Below are 19,125 nucleotides of genomic sequence, written 5' to 3'. Positions count from 1 at the left end.
TTGTATGCAAGGTGAAATTATTGTCATATTTTTGTGTACATATTTATATATATATATATATGTATAAAATATATACACATATACTTTGTATGAATATGAATATATTAAGTACACTGGAATTTTTTATGTGTTATAATGAACAGATTCAAATTCTTGTACCCACTCTTGTTAGCTTCCTGACTTTTAGGTCCCTAAATCACTAATCTGCTTATTCATATAATTTTTCTTTTAATAACGACAAGCAAGAAAATGAAGTTCAATTGTACACTGAGTAGAAGAGAAAGGAGAAAGTCTCTAAGATAAAAATGAGCCCTGCTATTATTAACTACTTGATTTGTCCCTTCCCTTGTTTTCATAGTTACTGCATGTCATTTTCACCCTTTTATAATTCTCTTTTTTCATATATCATACTCCTATATAACCCTGTAATCATAAAGTGAAAAATTACATTATCACTATCTGTATAATCTTTTACAAATGAATTAGACTTCTCTGGGATAAAGTTTCATGGAAACCTGGTAGTTTTCTAGAAGATCTACTCCTAGAACTCCAAAATTACTAAACAAACAAGATGGGTTTAATATCCACAGTAATACTTTGCTCCTTCCCAGAGGCCTGCCTTTTCTCATTTTACAATAGTACACTCTTTCAAGCATTCTTGAAAACTAGACTATTTACACCCTAGTCATATTGAAAGATTGCTATCATGAAAAATAAAATTGTAAACATCTTAGCACCTCAGGCTCATCCTGAACTATTACAAAGTACTTACAGAATATTTTCTTTATTTTCTTTAATGCACTGCATACAACTATTAAAAGTAAAACCAAATAAATTTATACAACACTAAGAAATGCTGTACTTCAGATTCAGTGCCTTAAAAAAATCGTGTGACACATATTCCAGAAATAAGACTGATATGAATGTTTTCAACAATCACAGATATTTAGATGAAGCATCTGATCCAAGATGTGAAAAAAAGATCTGGCAATTACAATCAGAAGAGGGCTTCATCAAGAATGGTAGTTTCTGCTAAGGATATGCATTACTATTGGCTTACTGGTGAGGGGTACAAAAAGTTATGTCAGTCAATATTTAATTGCATAATTCTCAAGGATGACAGGAAATGGGAGTACCCCTTGGATAGTCCAAAATTAACCATGTGCCACTGCCCTAAGGTCATACAAAACTTTCTTACAGAAGAGACCTAACAACGTCAGCCAACTCAAGAACTATACCTGCCACCAGAAATGAAGGAAAGCTCGGCAGTGCTCACTTCTAACACTGCAGTGTGACCAGCAACTTGAACAGTTGCTATGGCTACTGCCACGTGAGAGTGGCAGGATGGCACAGGGACGGAAAGGATGGATTCTGCAGCGACAGCACTGGGATACACGCTGGCTCTGACCCTGTGCAATGTGTCATCATCTTTCAAATCAGAGGATCTGAGTTTAAGGCTGCTGGGGGAGTCCAAGGGATAACTCTTGTAATATGTTTAGAACGCTGACTGGTACCTAGTAAGTACCTCATAAATATTAATATCCACCCACTGATCTAGATATTTTGAGGGGAAAAGTGTGGTAACTATAAATTCCTAAACCTTAACAAAAATGTGAATGGACAGGCTGACTACAGAACCTTTTTGCATTTAATACAAAAAGAATAGCTGAAATTTTTGTGAAATAGTAAAACTATGCACATCTTTTTTCAACCAACCAATGAAAACACTGGCATACAGCAAATATTCACTAATAAAAATAACAATAATTATAATACAACCTGAATGCTATTATCTTAAGTAAAGAAGTCCATCCAACGTACTTTGGATCTTAATTCATTACAAAATGTAGCTGAATTTTTATTTAGTAAAAAACTAGCTTTTATATGAAACTGAAATTATGTTAAATCATAGGTGTCACTTGGGCCATTAAGAAAGGCTTTCTATTCCTCAGGGTAACATGATTACTCGCAAACAGCAAATACTTACAGAAATAGTGAAAGGGGTGAGCTTTCTCTTATTAATGGCTCTTTCATCAATTGTATCTGGTTCAGACAAGTTGATCATTTTGCTAAAGAGAAAATGCGAACAATTTAATCTAAGATTCCTAGAAATGTTTTTAGTTTATTTTTTCAAGCAGACAAAATAGTTAAATTTTGAAAAGTAATAATAATCTATTTCTTTACAATATTATACTGTAATTCATGTCAGGGACTTCATTTAAAAACCCTAGCCCCAGTTGGGTATGTCAGTTGGTTAGAGCATCATCCTGATCCACCAAGGTTGTGAGTTAGATCCCCAGTCAGGGCACATACAAGAAGCAAGCAATGAGTGTATAAGTGGAACAACAGATAGATATTTCTCTCTTTCTCCTTCTTTTTGTCTCTTTCTCTCTCCTTTTCTCTCTAAAAATAATTTCTTTAAATCTAAAAAATATTCCTTAACCTAAAAAACCTATCACTCACTACAATAATAACCTTAGCATTTCCTCCTAATTTTTAAAAATGGTCCTGCATTTTCTTTATGTGAGTCTTGTCTTTATTTCATTTAATGATCATCAACGTGCAGCATTACAAAGAAATTCTTGAGAAGACAATTTCATAAAGTGGATTTAAGTCTGTTAAAATTACTTTTGTTGCAGAAAGATAAGGAACCAGAGGCTTGGTCTTTCTAAAACTTCAATAATTCAAACATTTTAAAAGAAATTAATAGAAACTTTATCTTTATATTTTAAAATATACTTTGAAAAATACCCATTGAATTCATGACAGGAATTTCCTCTGAAGGTCAGAGGAAGAGACCAGAACTGCAGGCAGAGGTCACAGTATATATTTTTCCTTTTTCTGCTCTTAGCGACAAGGCCCCACTTTCACAGTCTGTATTCATGCTGCACATCAAGATGAAGTGAGCATCTGCCCTCCTGCTCCATGGGAGGTTTCTGTTTTACCTGAACTCGCCTCAGGACACCTGCATTACCGTTTGACAGGTGCAGTGCCCCTGTCAAACTCCTCACCTGACACTGTCCCTTTCCCCCTCCCCTGTGAGGAGGGGGTGCAGCCGCAGGGCCCTCCCATTTATGCACCTCTCATATCTCTTCACCTTGCTAGACTGGAGTCTAACTCAGCAGGGTCTTCCTTGCCTGCTGATTTCACCAGCCTGTTCCCTTGAATGGTTCTGCTGTATAGTAGGTAGGCAGAGTGGGACTCATTCATCCAATCACAGTGTATTTTATACGTAATGTCCTAAAAACTAATACCCTGTATTCATGGGTAGGTTGTTCTTCTTTTCAAGTAAAAACAGAAAAAAGACTGAAGGAAATATGCCAGAATGTTAATTATGGCTTCATATGGGTGAGAAGAATATTTTTGATGATTATTTTCTTCTTTGTAAGTTTTCTGCATTTTTATAAACTTAAAAACACACTTGCGTTGTCCCAAACACTAGGCAGGGACTACAGTAGACACAACAAAGGTGACATGGCCTTCGAGAGTTTACAGTGGAGCAAGCAGAAACAGCAGAGTCAAGGATATGACAAGGTTGAACTACATTAATGTCATCTAAGTACAAATGAGGCATATCTTTCTTCTTCATTTCCTCTTGTTCCTGTCCCAGTCGATAATCAATACTCCCTTATTAAGAAGTAAAAAAAGAAACCCTGTGAACATTTAAAAATGTATCAGGGGATTAACTCAAGAGTTTCCTGGCATTATTAAGGTAATGGAATAAAGAGACATCAGCAAATTAAGAAATTACATTTGAAAGAAAATTCTAGGAAACATATAGTCCTTCATTTTCTACGTGATATAAATTCTTCAAAACCTATGTAGCTACTTGTTAACTGATTCCAAAAGACAATGGATTTGCTGAGCTGTAATTTGCATGGAATACTCTTCTAGGAGGCAGTAACCCAGTGCTTAACTCACCAAAGAAGGATGCCATCTGCAAGTGATTTGAAAAGACTGTCATCATTGGGGTTCATGGGTATGAGGTGTTTACAGTCAGGATCGTTCTCCAGGGCTTTGTTTATCCAGTTAACAAAAGCCACTTTTTCTTCCTCTAAAACCAGAAAATTTTAGTAGCCAATCTCATCTGACAAAATGCATTGCATTATAAAAACATTTCTGTTCAAATATTATAAATGCCAATTATTAAAACTCTACTAAAACACTAAAGGGTTTCTAAAGGGTTCAAGAAAAGGAGAAAGGGGAATTCACTCCATTTTTTCATCTGTTATATTGCAGAGGAGTAAGATATATATCTTAAATGAGCACACTGAATATTCAGTTTTATTCTAAAGTCTTTCCAAATATATATTGCTTCCAAGAACAAATGCATCAGAAGTGAACCATCAGAGGCCAGATATGCATACACTCAAACACACCAGGGGGAAAATACAAGGAACAAATACCAACAGCAATAAATTCCACCTTACCATCACCCCTGAAAAATTTACAGAGTTGTTATTTGGGGCTTAAAACAGAAATATTGATTCCAGTCAAACGTTATTCAAATGAATAAAACAGATTCATTTCTGTGGAACTTCTACTGTACGAAAACTGGCACAAATCGAGAGACCAGTACTACTCTCGGCCACTTCCACCCTCATCTTCTCAATGCATGGCTTCTAGTGGGGATGCCTTGATCTTTAGGCAGAAATGCTGTTGTGCTAATACAACAGGGAAGGAACTTTGGCAGGTAACCTCAAAATTTAATCCATCTCTCTCTTTCTCTCTCACACACACACACACACAACACAGAGAATCAAAAAGACATAAACATTTACTAATATTTCCTTTTTGTACATATCTGCCTTCTGATCTCCTTGCCTCATATACCTCCTCAGGAACTTGGAGTTTAGGGATTTAAAGACTACTAAGATATTGTATTATAATGATTAGATAAAACAGATATACAAGGAAATGAAACATAAGGGAAATAAACACACCACGAGAGATATAAGCAATGTTTTGAAGAATTTTTAAAAAAAGGAATAATCACTTCTGTTTGGGGTAGATCAAGATAAGACTTTATGGAAAAGGTACTACTTCAAAGACAAACATTGAACTTGTGAAGATGGGCAGGGAAAGGGAGGATGTTGTATATTTCATTCTAGATTATAGTTACATGATTGTGTTCATATGTAAAAACGTCCAACCATCTACGTAGGAATAGTATACTTCAGGTACCTTACTATGTGTGTCTTAAACCTTAATAAACAACTTTTAAAAATGTATACTGATAGACCTCAGAGAAGCGGTTACCTCTGGGGAGGAGGAGGTACTGTTAGACCTGCGGGAACTACTCAGGAGACAGAAGTGTTGCATCTGGATCGGGTTGGCAGCTACATGGATGTAGCTAAAGGATGTACACACACTGAGATGTATATGGATATATATACACTTAAAGATGAATATACACGAAAATTCACTGAGCTGTACACTTAAGATCACATACCTTTGCTAAATGTATATATTACCTCCATAAAAAGGTATTTAAAAAAAAAGAAAAAGGAAGAAGCCTTCTCATTAGAGTGGTGAGGCAGAAATGGAGTAAAAGAGCAAATACATTTTAAAAAATGGAGGTACTGTTACACTTCCTTAGCGGGAAAAGATTAGGAAAAAATACAATGGGTGGGAGAGGTACAAGTATATCATTAGAAGAAAATCCAGTTAGAAAGGAAAAGAATCAAGAGGATACATAATGGATTTAGACATCAGAAAAAGAAAGGGGAAAAAGTTACAGTGAGTTTCTGTGAAAACTTTAAAAGCACAGATCTAATTATGTTATGTTAACACGAACAAAAGGAACTTGGCCAAAGGTTCTGAGACATCTCGACCCTGTGCGGTAAGCTTAAAATGGGGCAAGGCATCTCATCTTAAAAGTTAATGTGACTGGATTTCTCACTGGGCAACAATCCAATGATTCTATCAGATCAAGCAAATCAGGTACTGGGCTCTCTAGTCTCTTGGTAGCTTGATAAAAGGTGAATCAGCAATCTCAGCTCCTGGAGAATGGAAGGAAAAAGTCCCTGTGGTAAACCTCTCCAGGTATTCCCAGATCAGTTCTAAAGGGAAACTCACTCTACCAGCCAGGATGAAAAATCCACTCAAAGGTTATGATTAAACATAGTCAGTGCTGAAAATAAGGAATATTCTTTTGTTGTTTCTAATCTCTGCCATGCACTGCAACCTGACACGTAGTAGGAACTCACCACTTTCAATGATTCTAGATTTTTCATTCTGACATCTCTGAAGTTGAAACACATTTCAAATATATAGGCACATTATAATTTAGTCTGATTTTCCCTCAACGGTACATAAAACAACAGTGTGCATTACACAATAAATGGCATCTGAGATGTGATGAATGTGAGACTTGTTGAATGAATCAATGACTAACAGATCAAATGTGGAGCAGGTTACCTGAATAAGAATGCTGTGTGCCCTCACTGGAAATGGACGAAGTTCCTCCAATAGCAGTAATCCCTTCTCTCTTGTTAATTATTTTTCGGAAGGTCTTGCTGATGTCTTTGCTTTTTAACTCTTGCATGAGCTGAAATGGGATAAAAGTAAAATTGAGCCTTGATCGCAGAAAACCTTGCAACATGAAGGAAAATGACAGACTTCTTCATGTATTTGGAATAAACACTAACCAGGTATTCTTGCACTTACTGCTTGTGTGCACCGATACCTCTCATGTGATTTTATCGATAACACACAACAGACACTGTTTGCATTCCAACCACTGAAAGAAATGCTGTTATAACTGAGCTTAAATTGAACACATTAAAACTACTCTAGACTTGCCATGATTTTTTGTACTGAAACTAAATAACTAACTACATAATAGAGTTTTAAATGCCTTAATGCAGGCGTTTTCCTGTCTGAACATCTCAAATGTATGCATGTTAATGTAAGCAAGCCAACTCTTGTAGGCTTCATCCAACCACTCATCCAACCACTCTCTCGCTGGACTTTCTAGACGTTGGTTAGATTGAATTCAATCAGTTCTCCAAGCTGCAGCCAGAGTGAGTTTTAAAAAATGCACATCTGATCATATCACTTCACACTCTATTCCTCCCCTATTACTTGCTTACTACTGCTCTCAGGCTAAAAACAGAAATTCTGCAAGACCCTGCATAACGTGACTCCAACTTACTTCTCTAGCCATGTTCCTTTTCCCTTAACCATCTCAGCTCCAGCCACATGGACTCTTTCCCCAAGCGCTTGAGACTATCTACCATCCCCAAAGCCATACAGCCTAACAGGCTATCACCCCTATCTGCCTCCCACATTATTTGCACATCGTTCTATTCCCTCATCCATCCCCCTGATCTGTTCAGCTCCCAGCTCAACTCTTTATAGCTTCAGGACACCTTCCCTGAGCCACTGGGTTCTCCAGCCTCCACACCAAATTCTATGCCTTGTACTATAAACCCCCAAGGAGATCTGTACTGCTCCACCACAGCAATGCCACAGTTGTCTTTCATCCATTTTTGTGATTCTGTCTTCCCCACCACAAGCATACTCCATGAAAGCAGGGACCACAGCTTTTTTTGTTCAACATCTTATTCAGAGTGCCTAGAAGAGCTCTTGGCAAGAAGAGGAGTGCAAATATTTGCTTAATGAATAAAGAATGCAAACCCAGAAAACTTACACTTCATAAATATTTATTTAATTATATTAATGGTTATGTTTTCACATAAAAGATATAGTCGTCGTGGTGGTGTTGGAAGGAAGGAACAGCCCTTGCTCAGCTGCCAGCTGGCCACGGCAGCCCAGCCCGTCTTCTCTCTTGGCCCGACAGGTTTGAAATACATCGTATTTCAGTTCTACAGTTTGGTGTTCAGGTCTACAATGTATTTTTCTTTTATTGGTTGAGTCACATGTTATTTTTCCATCTTGTTCAGTTCTTTGAGACTTGTGGTAGTTTAATAATGAAACAGTGTTATCATAGCCAGCATCAAAATTTACCCTGTGGCCCTTGTGAAACTGAAGATGTAACTTATCACAAGGAAATGACCAGTTCCTAGAAGGTAATGCTTCCATATTTTAGCTATTTCCGGTTGAAAATATCCCATTTCTCAAGGCCAAATACTAAGACAGTAAACTATTCTGCACGCAGAGAAAGTCAATGGGCACTGAATGCAACTTCGGTTTTCCTAGGGAACGAACAGTTACTGTTCTTGAAGACTGACTTCCACCCCAACAATTTGAGAATGATTTTTTTCTTATGTTTTAGGAATAAATGTGGACATAGTTGTTATTATCATCATCATCATCATCAATTTTTAAGCAGCTGTTTTTCTGGTGTCTGCAGCCAGATTTAACCAAGAGACAACAGCATTATTAAAATTCTTCTCAAAGCAATATGATTAGTAGCCAGGAGAAGGTTAGATTACTTACAGACACAAATTCTTCAAAACTAATTTTGCCATCTTTGTTGTTGTCAGCAACTGCTAGAATTTTCTCCACAATCTCACGGACTTTGTAGCCAGGCAGAGGAAGGCTAGCTTCCTTAAACAGGTCCTGAAGTTCATAGTCACTGACATATCCACTGTTGTCAATATCTGTAAGATAAATTATGAGCTGTCAAATATCAACTGTAGTGTGGCTCAGTTGGTTGGGTGTCATTCCCCAAAGCAAAAGACTGCCAGTTCGACACCAGTCGGGCACGTGCCTAAGATGCTGACTTGGCCCTGGGTTGGGGCACATGCAAGAAGCAGCACATCAATGTTTCTCTCCCTCTTTCTCTCCCTCCCTTCCCCTCTCTCTAAAAAAAAAAAAGTAAAATCTTTTAAAAAATAAAATAAAATAAAAAATATCAATTGTACCCTGTTGGAGAGGTGCACTGAGATAGTTGTTTGGAAGGTTCACAGGCAGGTAGAACCTTTCAGGTTTGTTTCCCAAGTGGCTGTACCCTTTTCTCCTGCACCCGAACTGTGCAAGGAATTCTACACGCTTTATGAAAACAAAATCATATTTAAATAGGCTTTTCCCCCATAGGACTACCATACGAATTTTACGTGGGTAGTACAAGCACTGCTCTGACAAATGAAAAACTCAGGTTCGGCATATGACTAAGCTTCGAAGAACTGAGCACTGGGAAGTCTCGGCTATCTAAAGAAATACAGCAGCAATGGTTATGAGGGGGCATCCACCCGGACTTCCACTCCTTCACAGAATTTACAAAGTGGATCTGCTGGACCCACACTTCATAAAATATGTGCATGTAAAATACGCGTAAGGCTTTTCTGGTCTACATTTCACTTGGTGGCAGTTCTGTTTCATGTGTTAATAATTCATTGCTTCTTCATAATGTATTTATGATACCATTATGTAGGCTGACTCATGTTTGATGTCATTTTGAGATTAAGTGTTCAAGAAATAATTTCACACCTATATTTGCACTTTTGGAATAGGTGCCCTGGTATTTTCATATCATCACTGAGACAGCCTCCCCTGGGTTTTTCCTAGAGACTGCATATGACTTATTGACAGAGAACAAAAGTGACACTAAACATTCTGCCCAGAGCGGCAACAGACCTCCGGGCTGGCTGGCGCGTAGCCCAGGCCCACCTTCTATAGGATCTCACGGCTCATTTGGAAGTAGTTGCTTTGGTCCCTGTATTTCTTTTTCCCCCCACAGTAAAAGAGCTGCCCTCACTATCACAGAAGTAATGATAAAAACAGACATTTTTCTTTTAAGCTTCCATGCACAAGCTTTAAAGTTAATACTGTTTGCAACAATGAAAAATTTCTAACCTAGAATCTACCAATAACCAAAATATTGTTGTATCTCAAAAGTTAATTAGGAAGCTAAATTGTTTGATATTGCTTGAAAGCAGTATTAATACTGCTTTCTTTGAATTCAGACCAAAATTCATCATTTAGTATATCACCATATACTCATTTTTTATTAGATCACCAGTTCAGAATTGTTTCCTGTAATTCTGAAACAGAAAAATAGATTAGGTTGCCTTACTTCTATACAAGCACTGTGGAAGGGAATATTAAAAAATAAACAAGGTAAACGAGAGAGGAAAAGTTATTTCCCTGCTTAACCACCATGCTAAACTAACAAGAACAGTTCAAAGTTATGGCTCTGAAGCCAGGAAGATGTGTATGCTTAAATCCTAGCCCCATCCCTATGACCTCTGTGGTTTGGGTGTGATATGACAGGAAATAAAGGATACCACTTTATAAGCATGCATTTTGTGCCAAGATTTGTTAAAGAACTTGACTTACTTTATCTCATGAAATCCTTATAACTTTGAATTAGTTAATAACTCTATTCTAATTTTTAAAATGAGGAAATCAAAGCTTAGGTTAAATAACCATAAAGATCACTCTTTCAAAAGAAACTAGCCTTTCCTACAACTCAACAACAACAAAAAAGCAATTGACCTGATTTAAAAATGGGAACAGACATGGGGACGTAAAGCACAGCACAGGGAATACAGTCAATGATATCGCAATAGCTGTGTGTGGTGCCAGGCGGGCCCTGGAAACATCAGGGGGAACGCTTTGTAAAGTACATGATTGTCTAACCCCTGTGCCGTACACCTGAAACTAAGACAAAATATTACTGAATATAAACTGTAACTGAAAAATAAGATTAAAAAAAATTAAAAATGGGCAAAGGACTTAAGATATTTCTTCGAAGAAGATATACACATGGCCAATAAGCACATGAAAAGACGCTCAAAATCACTAATTATTATGGAAATGCAAATCAAAACCACAATGAAATACTGCTTCAAGCTAATGAGGGTGACTATTATATTAAAAACAAAATGGAAAATACCAAGTGTTGGCAAGGATTTGAAGAAATTGGAACCCGTGTGCATTGCTAGTGGGAATGTCAAATAGGGCAGCCACCCCGACAAACAGTACAGTGGCTCCTCAAAAAATTCAGCATTAAATTACCATGTGATGCAGCCACACCACTTCTGAGTACACACGCAAAATAACTAAAAGCAGAGACTTGAAGAGATATTTGCACAACCACGTTCATAGCAACATTATTCACAGTAGCCCAAAGGTAGGAAAAACTCAAGTGTCGTGAATAGATGAAGGGATAAACAAAATGTGGTACAGAAATACAACAGAATATTATTCAGCCTTTAAAAGTAAGGAAGTGATGACATGTGCTATGACATAGGTGAACGCTGAAGACATTATGCTCAGTGAAATAAGCCAGTCACAAAAAAACAAATATGATTCACAGAGACAGAACATAGCATGGCAGTAGCGCTGGTGGGGAGGGGAGAGGGGAGGGAGAAGTTAATGGGTATAAGGACACTATGGGAAGATGCAAACGTTTTAGAGACCGGTGGTGGTGGTGAGCGCATAACGGTGTGAATGTGCTTACTGCCACTGAGCTGCACACTAAATGGTAAGTTTTATGTCTATCTTACCACATTAAAAAAAATAAGGCAAGTATTTTAACCCCCTACTTCTCCACAGAGACACCAAAATATCCTATCTAGTTAGGGTGGATGAGCATGTATCAAAAGTTTGTTGGTACAAATTAGCAGAGGGATTACTGAGTTTATGAGTAACAATTTATCTTGTAAATAAAGTCAGCAAGTGCATGTTCCTCTACTGTTAGCATTGCTCTGACACAGAGCAAATTATCCTGCTGTCAGAATTGTTCCAGAATTACTTAGTTCAAAATATCATTAAATAAGTATTACAGGATTATATGTCTATGAGTCATAGAGATTAAAGTTGGTGTGTTAAACAAAACAAACAGATTACTAATTCACTTACTTTACTAAAACCTAGGTAGCACTTTTATTCAAGCTACCAAACTGCACTTACATAGTAACAGAAATGCCAAATTGAAGAGGTACATTTTTATTACTTCTTCTTTTTCAATGCTCAAAATAAGCAGAGTATCCCAATAATTTCTTAGTTTCTGTGTTGAAAAGACTCTGGGCACTGCATATAATACCTTATAACATTCATTTTTAACAATGATTTTTTACAAATCATATCAAGATCAAGGCATTCACTGGGAGCCTGATTCAGGCACCATGAAGACTATATTCTGAAGGTCTGAGTTATGCGAGAGTTGGCTACACAGGGAGAAGAGGAAGGGCCCAGAGCTCTGCAGACTTCACTTCATTTCACAGCAAAGATTTGTAAGTCATATGCTTCCTGAGAGATTTACTTCTTTTTTTCTGAAAAGGTTTTACTTTTTAACCTTAAATCTTTTTTCTTTGTATTGATCTCTAAAATTCATTCTGCTCTGTATTTCATCTACATTAGTTTTCATCAGTATTCACTAGGTTTGTGAGAAATCTAGGCACAAAACTGTGCTTATTATATCCTCCCTGGTCTACCATCTGACTCTGTTTTCCATGGACTGCGCTAGAAAAGGCGCCTACTGGGGGAGGGGCCAGGGTGGTGGTATCGCCCATCCCAAAGTCTACTGACTTTTCAGCTTGCAGTGGGCTCACTTTTCACGTGCACGTATCTGCAGACTAGAGCAAAATATGGTTATTTATATTCTCCTCATTTCTCACAGGTTTCTAAGAGCAAGATGCAAGAGAATCACGATCCAACAAGGAAAAAATTTTGGAAGAAAAATACAAAGTTGTTAAAATGATAATATCATAAAGACAAAACAATGAATGGCTTTAAAAAGTGACAGAAGAAATATAAGACATACAACCTTTAAAAACAACACTACGATTTTTTAAATTATTCACAAGGGAAAAGGAAAATAAGCCATATGGCCTTTAAAAAGAATATTAAGACTTTAAAATATTCTGCTTGAAGTCAAAAAGTGTCATTGTTAATGCCAAACACATAAAGGCCAGAGTTCAGTTTACAGACGAGGAAGTGCTTCTATATTTTTCTCTGTAATGAGGATATCATGTTCAGCATATTCAATTACACTGTCATTCATTAACCTGGATTATTCTTTGCAAAGAAATAATCAAAGAATTCAAAGTACAATTGTCCTAGAAATTCAAGCCCAGTTTCAGTTTATCTTTCAGAAAGAAAAAGAATCCATTGAAACCTAGATAGAAAAAAAAAACAAAAATCTAGGGGTAAATGGGTCATGGTAGAAGCAATAAAACGTATTGTTCCGTTCCTGGAAGACTGGTATCAAGCAGACAAGTGACATCACATTTGGTTTTTCCCAGGCGTACCTATTTTATTAAATGCTTCTTGTAGCTCCTCCAGCTCCTCTCGAGAAATGGTAGTGGTACTACTGTTTTCCATCTTTGGACAGGAAAGACTGCCTTCAGGTCTTCAGATCTTAAAAAAAAAAAAAAAAAAAGCAATGTTATAAAGAGAGCTCTTTAGAAACATTTATCTAAGCAATACAGAGTGCACAGGCAGTGAAATACCTAGAAGAAATCACCTGAGAGGCCTGGCTGACAAGGAACAAACAGAAATAGATCCCCGGTAAGAAATACCTGTTTTTACACCCTGCGCTGTTTCCTGAGAGCCTGCATAGGGTGCATTTACATTTTCCCCCGCTATTTCAGGAAACTCTGCACTTCGAGTTGAGGAAAGTGTAGCACGTGTAATGTAAAGGGAGAGATCAGAAAGTCAACTTTCAACACACAGCAACATCCACAAATAGAACCAAGGAAGCAGAGTCTGAGATCCGGAGATGGAACTTGTGGCTTTCACACTCAGCCACTGCCACCAAGTCTCCCTTTCCCTGTGTGGGTCCCTACTTACTCTGAGCAAGCGATATAGACTTAAGAAAAATCATGTAAAACTGGGTTGAAAGAAATGCAAACAGGTAGCAGTCACTGTAGAAAGTAATTGGTGACATATGCCCAAAACAGAAAATCAGCATTGGCGGTATAGCAGTGAGCACAGCTGCCTTCCCAAACATAAAATTACGATTATCCATAATCCCACAATCCAGAAATATCCATGCATATTATTTTATTATCTGTATCTATCTGTTCTACTTTTCAAGTACACATGTAACTTTTTAAGGAGTGAAAATTATGAATACACATTATAATTTTTATACTAATACATCAATGTTTCCACGTTCTTTAGCAATACAATGTTTAATGGTCACACATTACTATGTCATAACTAACTTATTTGGTGAATATTTTGTTTCAGAGTATTTCTACTGCTTCTAATATCTCATTATAAACAATGAGGCAATCACAATGCTTATAAATATCTGTACATATCCATGTTTATTTCTGTAAAATAAATACCTCAAGGTGGAATTACATTTTTAAGGTTTCTGATATGTATGGGGCAACTCATTTTTACAATGACTTAGTGGTCTGGCTATTCAAGGTAAAGTTAAAAATGAATATATATTGCATTTCACTTATGTACACCTAATCACAGTATGAAGTTAAAGTGTACTTCAGAACATAAGTAAAAATGTGGGCTTTATAAAGTAACCAGAACTAAAGCTCAGTGGGAAATTCTCTCTTTTACACTTATATTTGGATAGCAGGCTCAACATCATCCCTGAAGATTTGTAACTTTTCAGGGAAATAAGTCATTTTAAAAATAATGTATGTATTAAAAATTTTCACTCATCATTTAAAATCTCATTACTTTGTGGGAAGCCCTCTAAGGGCACGGCTCAGTTGTCATTTGTAATCTGTGTACACCCACGTGTTTAGTGTTATTGGTGTTCTTTCAAAATGACAGATTTCTATCTCTTACCATTATTCTGGGCCTATTTCCAATGAAATGTGTAGTTAAATCTTTTTGTTTTGAAATATATATACCGTTGCCCACTATTTGATTCTAAACTGTTTGTTTTTTTTAAATCTGAAAAATTCGTGTCTCTGGAGTAGGAAAAAAAGGTAAATAGAATTCATCTTACTCCCCAGGTGCAGTTTCTTACATCTTAGCATTAAACATCCACATTTTACTTTTCTCACTTTTAAAATATTTTACTATATTTAAAACTACTGACAAAGTTATTTTCTACTGAAAGAGATTAAACTGTCCAATTAGAATTTCAAACACAATCCTCCAGGTCTGCAAAATGCTAATTATATGGAGACTGGCTTTGAACTCTGTGGTTTCTGTCATCCTGCCTACCTTTCCTTATTCAAAACGGTTTCTTTCCCTTGCCTCAAGTTTTTAAAATGGTAGTCCAATTTTAGCATTCACAGTCCACAGGAAGTCTGCAAATTAAAGGCCCTTGTGCTGACCTTACATTTGAAATGATGAATATACCTGGGTTTCTATTCTTTGTTCAGGCCTATTCAAATCTGCATCATTTGTTAATTACATTAAAAGTTTTTAGTCTCCCATAATCAGGCAAAGCCAGCACATCAAGTTTATTAACAAATCAATTTCCCCATGCAATACTATGTTTCTCATTTTAAAACTTTGATTTTACAAATATAAAGAAATTGATTCAAGTTCTTTAGTATTTAAGTGAAACAAATAGAAAAATATAAAACAATCTTCAATATATACTCGTAAAAGAACAAAGCAAGGTGCAGAAGAGCAAGTATGGTGGGGCCAAAGGAAGCTCTCTCAGGTATATGTATATAAAACATTTTTGGAAGGACACAAGGTAACACTGACTGCCTCTCCAGGGGAAACGGGGGATTGGAGGCAGAGTGGAAAAGAGGCTTACTTTTCAGTATATGCGTTTTTTCTTTATTTTTAAAACATAAGCCTACTAAAAATAACTGAAAACAATACAGTGAATAGTAAAACACTGAAAAAATTAAGATAAATGCTATTGGTCTAAAGGTACACATTATTGAATGCTGATATTGATAAGCTTAATATACAAGGTCTGTCCAGAAAAAGTCCAGCTATTGTTAATATAATGCAAATGGTTTGAGTGACATTGATGTAACCTGGCAGCCAAGGAGAGTGGACTGGAATGTGCATGTGCAAACAATGACGACCTCACTATGCTAGTCAGTGGAGGTGGTAGATGCTGTTGAGTGAGCATGTGTACTGTGTGGCTGTCATGTTCAAAAATGACTGAGTACAACGACAAATCTGCATCACATTTTGCATTAAGGTTGAACATTACTCCATGGAAACTATTTGGACAATTCAGAAGGCCACAGCTATGGGCAAGTGGTGACTGACAGCTTCATCACAACAATGTGCCTGCTCGTGCATCACATCTTGTGTAGAGTTTTTGGTGAAATATCAAATCACCCAGGTGATTTAGCCACTTATAGCTCAGATTTGGCACCTTGCAACTTCTGGCTTTTCCCAAAACTAAAATCACCTTTGCAAGAGAAGAAACTTCATTCATATTGTTGATGAGATTCAGGAAAATACAAGGCAGCTAATGGTGATTCCAACAAAGGATTTTGAGGAATGTTTTGAACAGTGGAAGAGATGCTGGGAGAACTGTGTGATATCCCAAGGTATCTACTTTGAAGGGGACTGAGGCATCATTGTCCTATGTGCAATGTTTCTTGTGTCTTGTATCTTGTATCTTCTTCAATAAATGTCTCGATTTTTCACAGTACATGGCTGCATACTTTCTAAACATACCTCATATATAAGTTCCTATATATGTTATAATTTTAAGTAAGATCACATTTGTTACAAAGCAAAATACTGTGATTAAAATAGTGAAATCATTTATAGCTTTCTATAAAGGCATAAAGATTTAGCATTAGACTTGTCAATGGAAAACAGGTTGCCTCATGAGCCTACAAGTATAGACTCATGCATAAATATATAGTATCAATAGTTGTCTGAGTTTTTGCAAAGTTGTGGTAATGTTACAATTCTTCAAAAACTAAGTATAGTATATGGTATTCCGTAATAGGCATCTTTACATAACACAATAAACTTATTGCAACATATATTGTTGGCTAAGAAAATAGTTTCCTTTGGTGTATTAAAAACTGTTATGCTTATGTGATTCCCAAATGCATTTCTTAATATGATGTTTTTCAATGAAAAAAATGTTTCTGCCACAATAAAATAGCAATGACTTTTTAAAACTCTATGGAAGGGAACATATTTTATCAACAAATTTTGAAATAGTATGTAACATCTTAGAAGAAATGCCCAATGACCCTATAACTAGTAACGCGGTATTTATTTATTTTTTATTATTTATTTTTCTTACTAGACCCACTCTTAGATGATTAATGTGCTCAGGCACCATCCTAAGTGCTTTGTGTCCATTCTCATTTAATCCTCATCAGCCAGAGGTCAGTGCCACCCTCATTTCGGCAGTTGAGAAAGGGATGCTTCATGGGATGGAGTGACTTTCTCAAGGTCTCAAAGTGCATAACTCTCTCACACAGTCAGTCTAATAGCTAAGCTGTGTCAGAAACCCAACTCCACCCCATTCCTGCCTCTAGGAAAGGATGCTCTGCGGTACCCCAAATATAATCTGACATCAAGCCATATAAACATATAAATGTGTATGTATATAATAATCACACAATTCACAAACTATATGAAGAATAGATTATATTATACACTTGTGAAATAAGAATTTACACTTGAAAAACAATCAGTCTCCATAAAATTCTTTGTAAAGTTTTGGGTAAAAATTCTACCTAGATCAACTCATTTTTCTCAAGCACATTACTTCTCAGTCCTGAAATACTCCAACAAACACTAGAGTTCACTTGGCAATTTTAGAAATGAACACATCACCTAATCAGTACCCAAACACTTGGCACTGAAGCACGCACACGGGGATGCCTAGGACTTACGCTTCCGAAGACAGTTCAGAAGTGCACAGTTTTCCAAAGTCAGTCCCCAAAAATGCAGCCCAGAGACAGCCAGGGTCACTGGCCAGACCCACCAACAGCGCAGGCTATGCTGAGTTCTGTAGATAGAGGTATCCATCTCCCCACAGATGTTGACACATGCCCTGTTTCTTTAAGACGTCCAACACTGCTTTCCTCCTCCGCTTTTTTTTTTTTTTACCACATAACATTTTAACTGAAACCTTTTTTCACCAATTAAAGCTCCTCCCCCACCCCCACCCAATCCCCAAGTGTACCTTAACACAACCAAACATATATTTGGAAAGTAAAGGAAGTATATTGAAAAAATGTACTTTTCAATTTAGAGAAAATTGAGCTGATCTTTTATCCTCCCTCAAATTTCTAACTTCCTTGAGACTTTAAAAGCTTTACCAAAATTAGCACAAGCAGTCCTTTGTGGTTGGCAGGATCTGCAGCCCTTGGAACAGTTTCAGAGAAAAAGGCATTCCATTAGGAACTGCCCGGGACCAAGACTGGGATGCCTTTCCAAAGCTCCCAGCGCTGAGGGGCCAGAGCCCTGGTTTGTTTTGGGGAGGGGTTTTTTTGAGTTTTAGTTTTTTACATTATTTAACAGTATTTTTTATCGTATCTTTTTCATTACCATTTAACCTCCTTACAACCCCCTCCCCCAAAGCTGTTTTCATTGGTACCTCTGACCGCCTGCCAATTCTGTTTTGCCTCCTACCACTGTGGCCCTAGACAGGGTCACTGAGATTCTCAGTTCTCCAGACAGCCACTGACCCAGGTCAGGCCGCCTTTTCCCTGGTACATCCTCCAAAAATTCTCTTCTTCCTTCATTCCTCCCCCAACCCCACTACGCTGCCAAGTAATGTGAAAAATGGCAAATACTCCTAAGGGCTTTCAATGGGCCTGGAACTATGCTAATCTCCTCACACACAGGAGCTCACTCTGTATTTATCTGTTCTTCTACTGATAAAACAAGCATCCTCCCTGAAAAATGTAAATTAGGGGCTACAGAGACTGGGTAACCTGCCCAAGGAAGGCAGACAAAAGAAGAGGTCGAAAATCAAATGCCTCTAGTGCCCAAGCTCTGGGATTCTACATGTGGTTCAAGTCACATCCTTGTTCTCTCAGTGCAAACATCACAGATGGGGTTTTTTTGTTTTGTTTTGTTTTTCTGGCTGTATTTTAAAGGTTTTTTTATTTGTCAATTACAGTTGACATTCAATATTATTTTGTATTAGTTTCAGATGTACGGTGTAGGGGTTGGATAATCATATCCTTCACAAAATGTTCCCCTTGATATTTCCAGTGCCCACCTGGCAGCACACATAGTTATTTGCATCATTATTGACTATATTTCCTATGCTGTACTTTACATCTCCATGATGATTTTGTAACTGCCAATTTGCACTTCTAATCCAGGGGTGTC

General features: G+C 37.1%; 1 protein-coding gene across 1 annotated transcript in view; it reads right to left on the bottom strand.

Annotated features, from left to right (window-relative positions):
- PLS1 (plastin 1) overlaps positions 1–19,125 on the bottom strand; it is a 98,833-nt gene that overhangs the window by 38,724 nt on the left and 40,984 nt on the right. The window contains exons 2-6 of the mRNA XM_028505007.2: positions 13,164–13,272; positions 8,404–8,567; positions 6,421–6,550; positions 3,922–4,054; positions 1,988–2,069 (exon numbers count right to left, since the gene is read on the bottom strand). Of these exons, the coding sequence (XP_028360808.1) occupies positions 1,988–2,069; positions 3,922–4,054; positions 6,421–6,550; positions 8,404–8,567; positions 13,164–13,236 (582 nt within the window). The 5' untranslated portion in view covers positions 13,237–13,272. The remainder of the gene's footprint in view (positions 1–1,987; positions 2,070–3,921; positions 4,055–6,420; positions 6,551–8,403; positions 8,568–13,163; positions 13,273–19,125) is intronic.

This window comes from Phyllostomus discolor, chromosome 2 (genome assembly GCF_004126475.2).
Source record: "Phyllostomus discolor isolate MPI-MPIP mPhyDis1 chromosome 2, mPhyDis1.pri.v3, whole genome shotgun sequence".
Classification (NCBI taxonomy): Eukaryota; Metazoa; Chordata; class Mammalia; order Chiroptera; family Phyllostomidae; genus Phyllostomus; species Phyllostomus discolor.
This window is presented reverse-complemented; position numbering and strand designations above follow the sequence as displayed.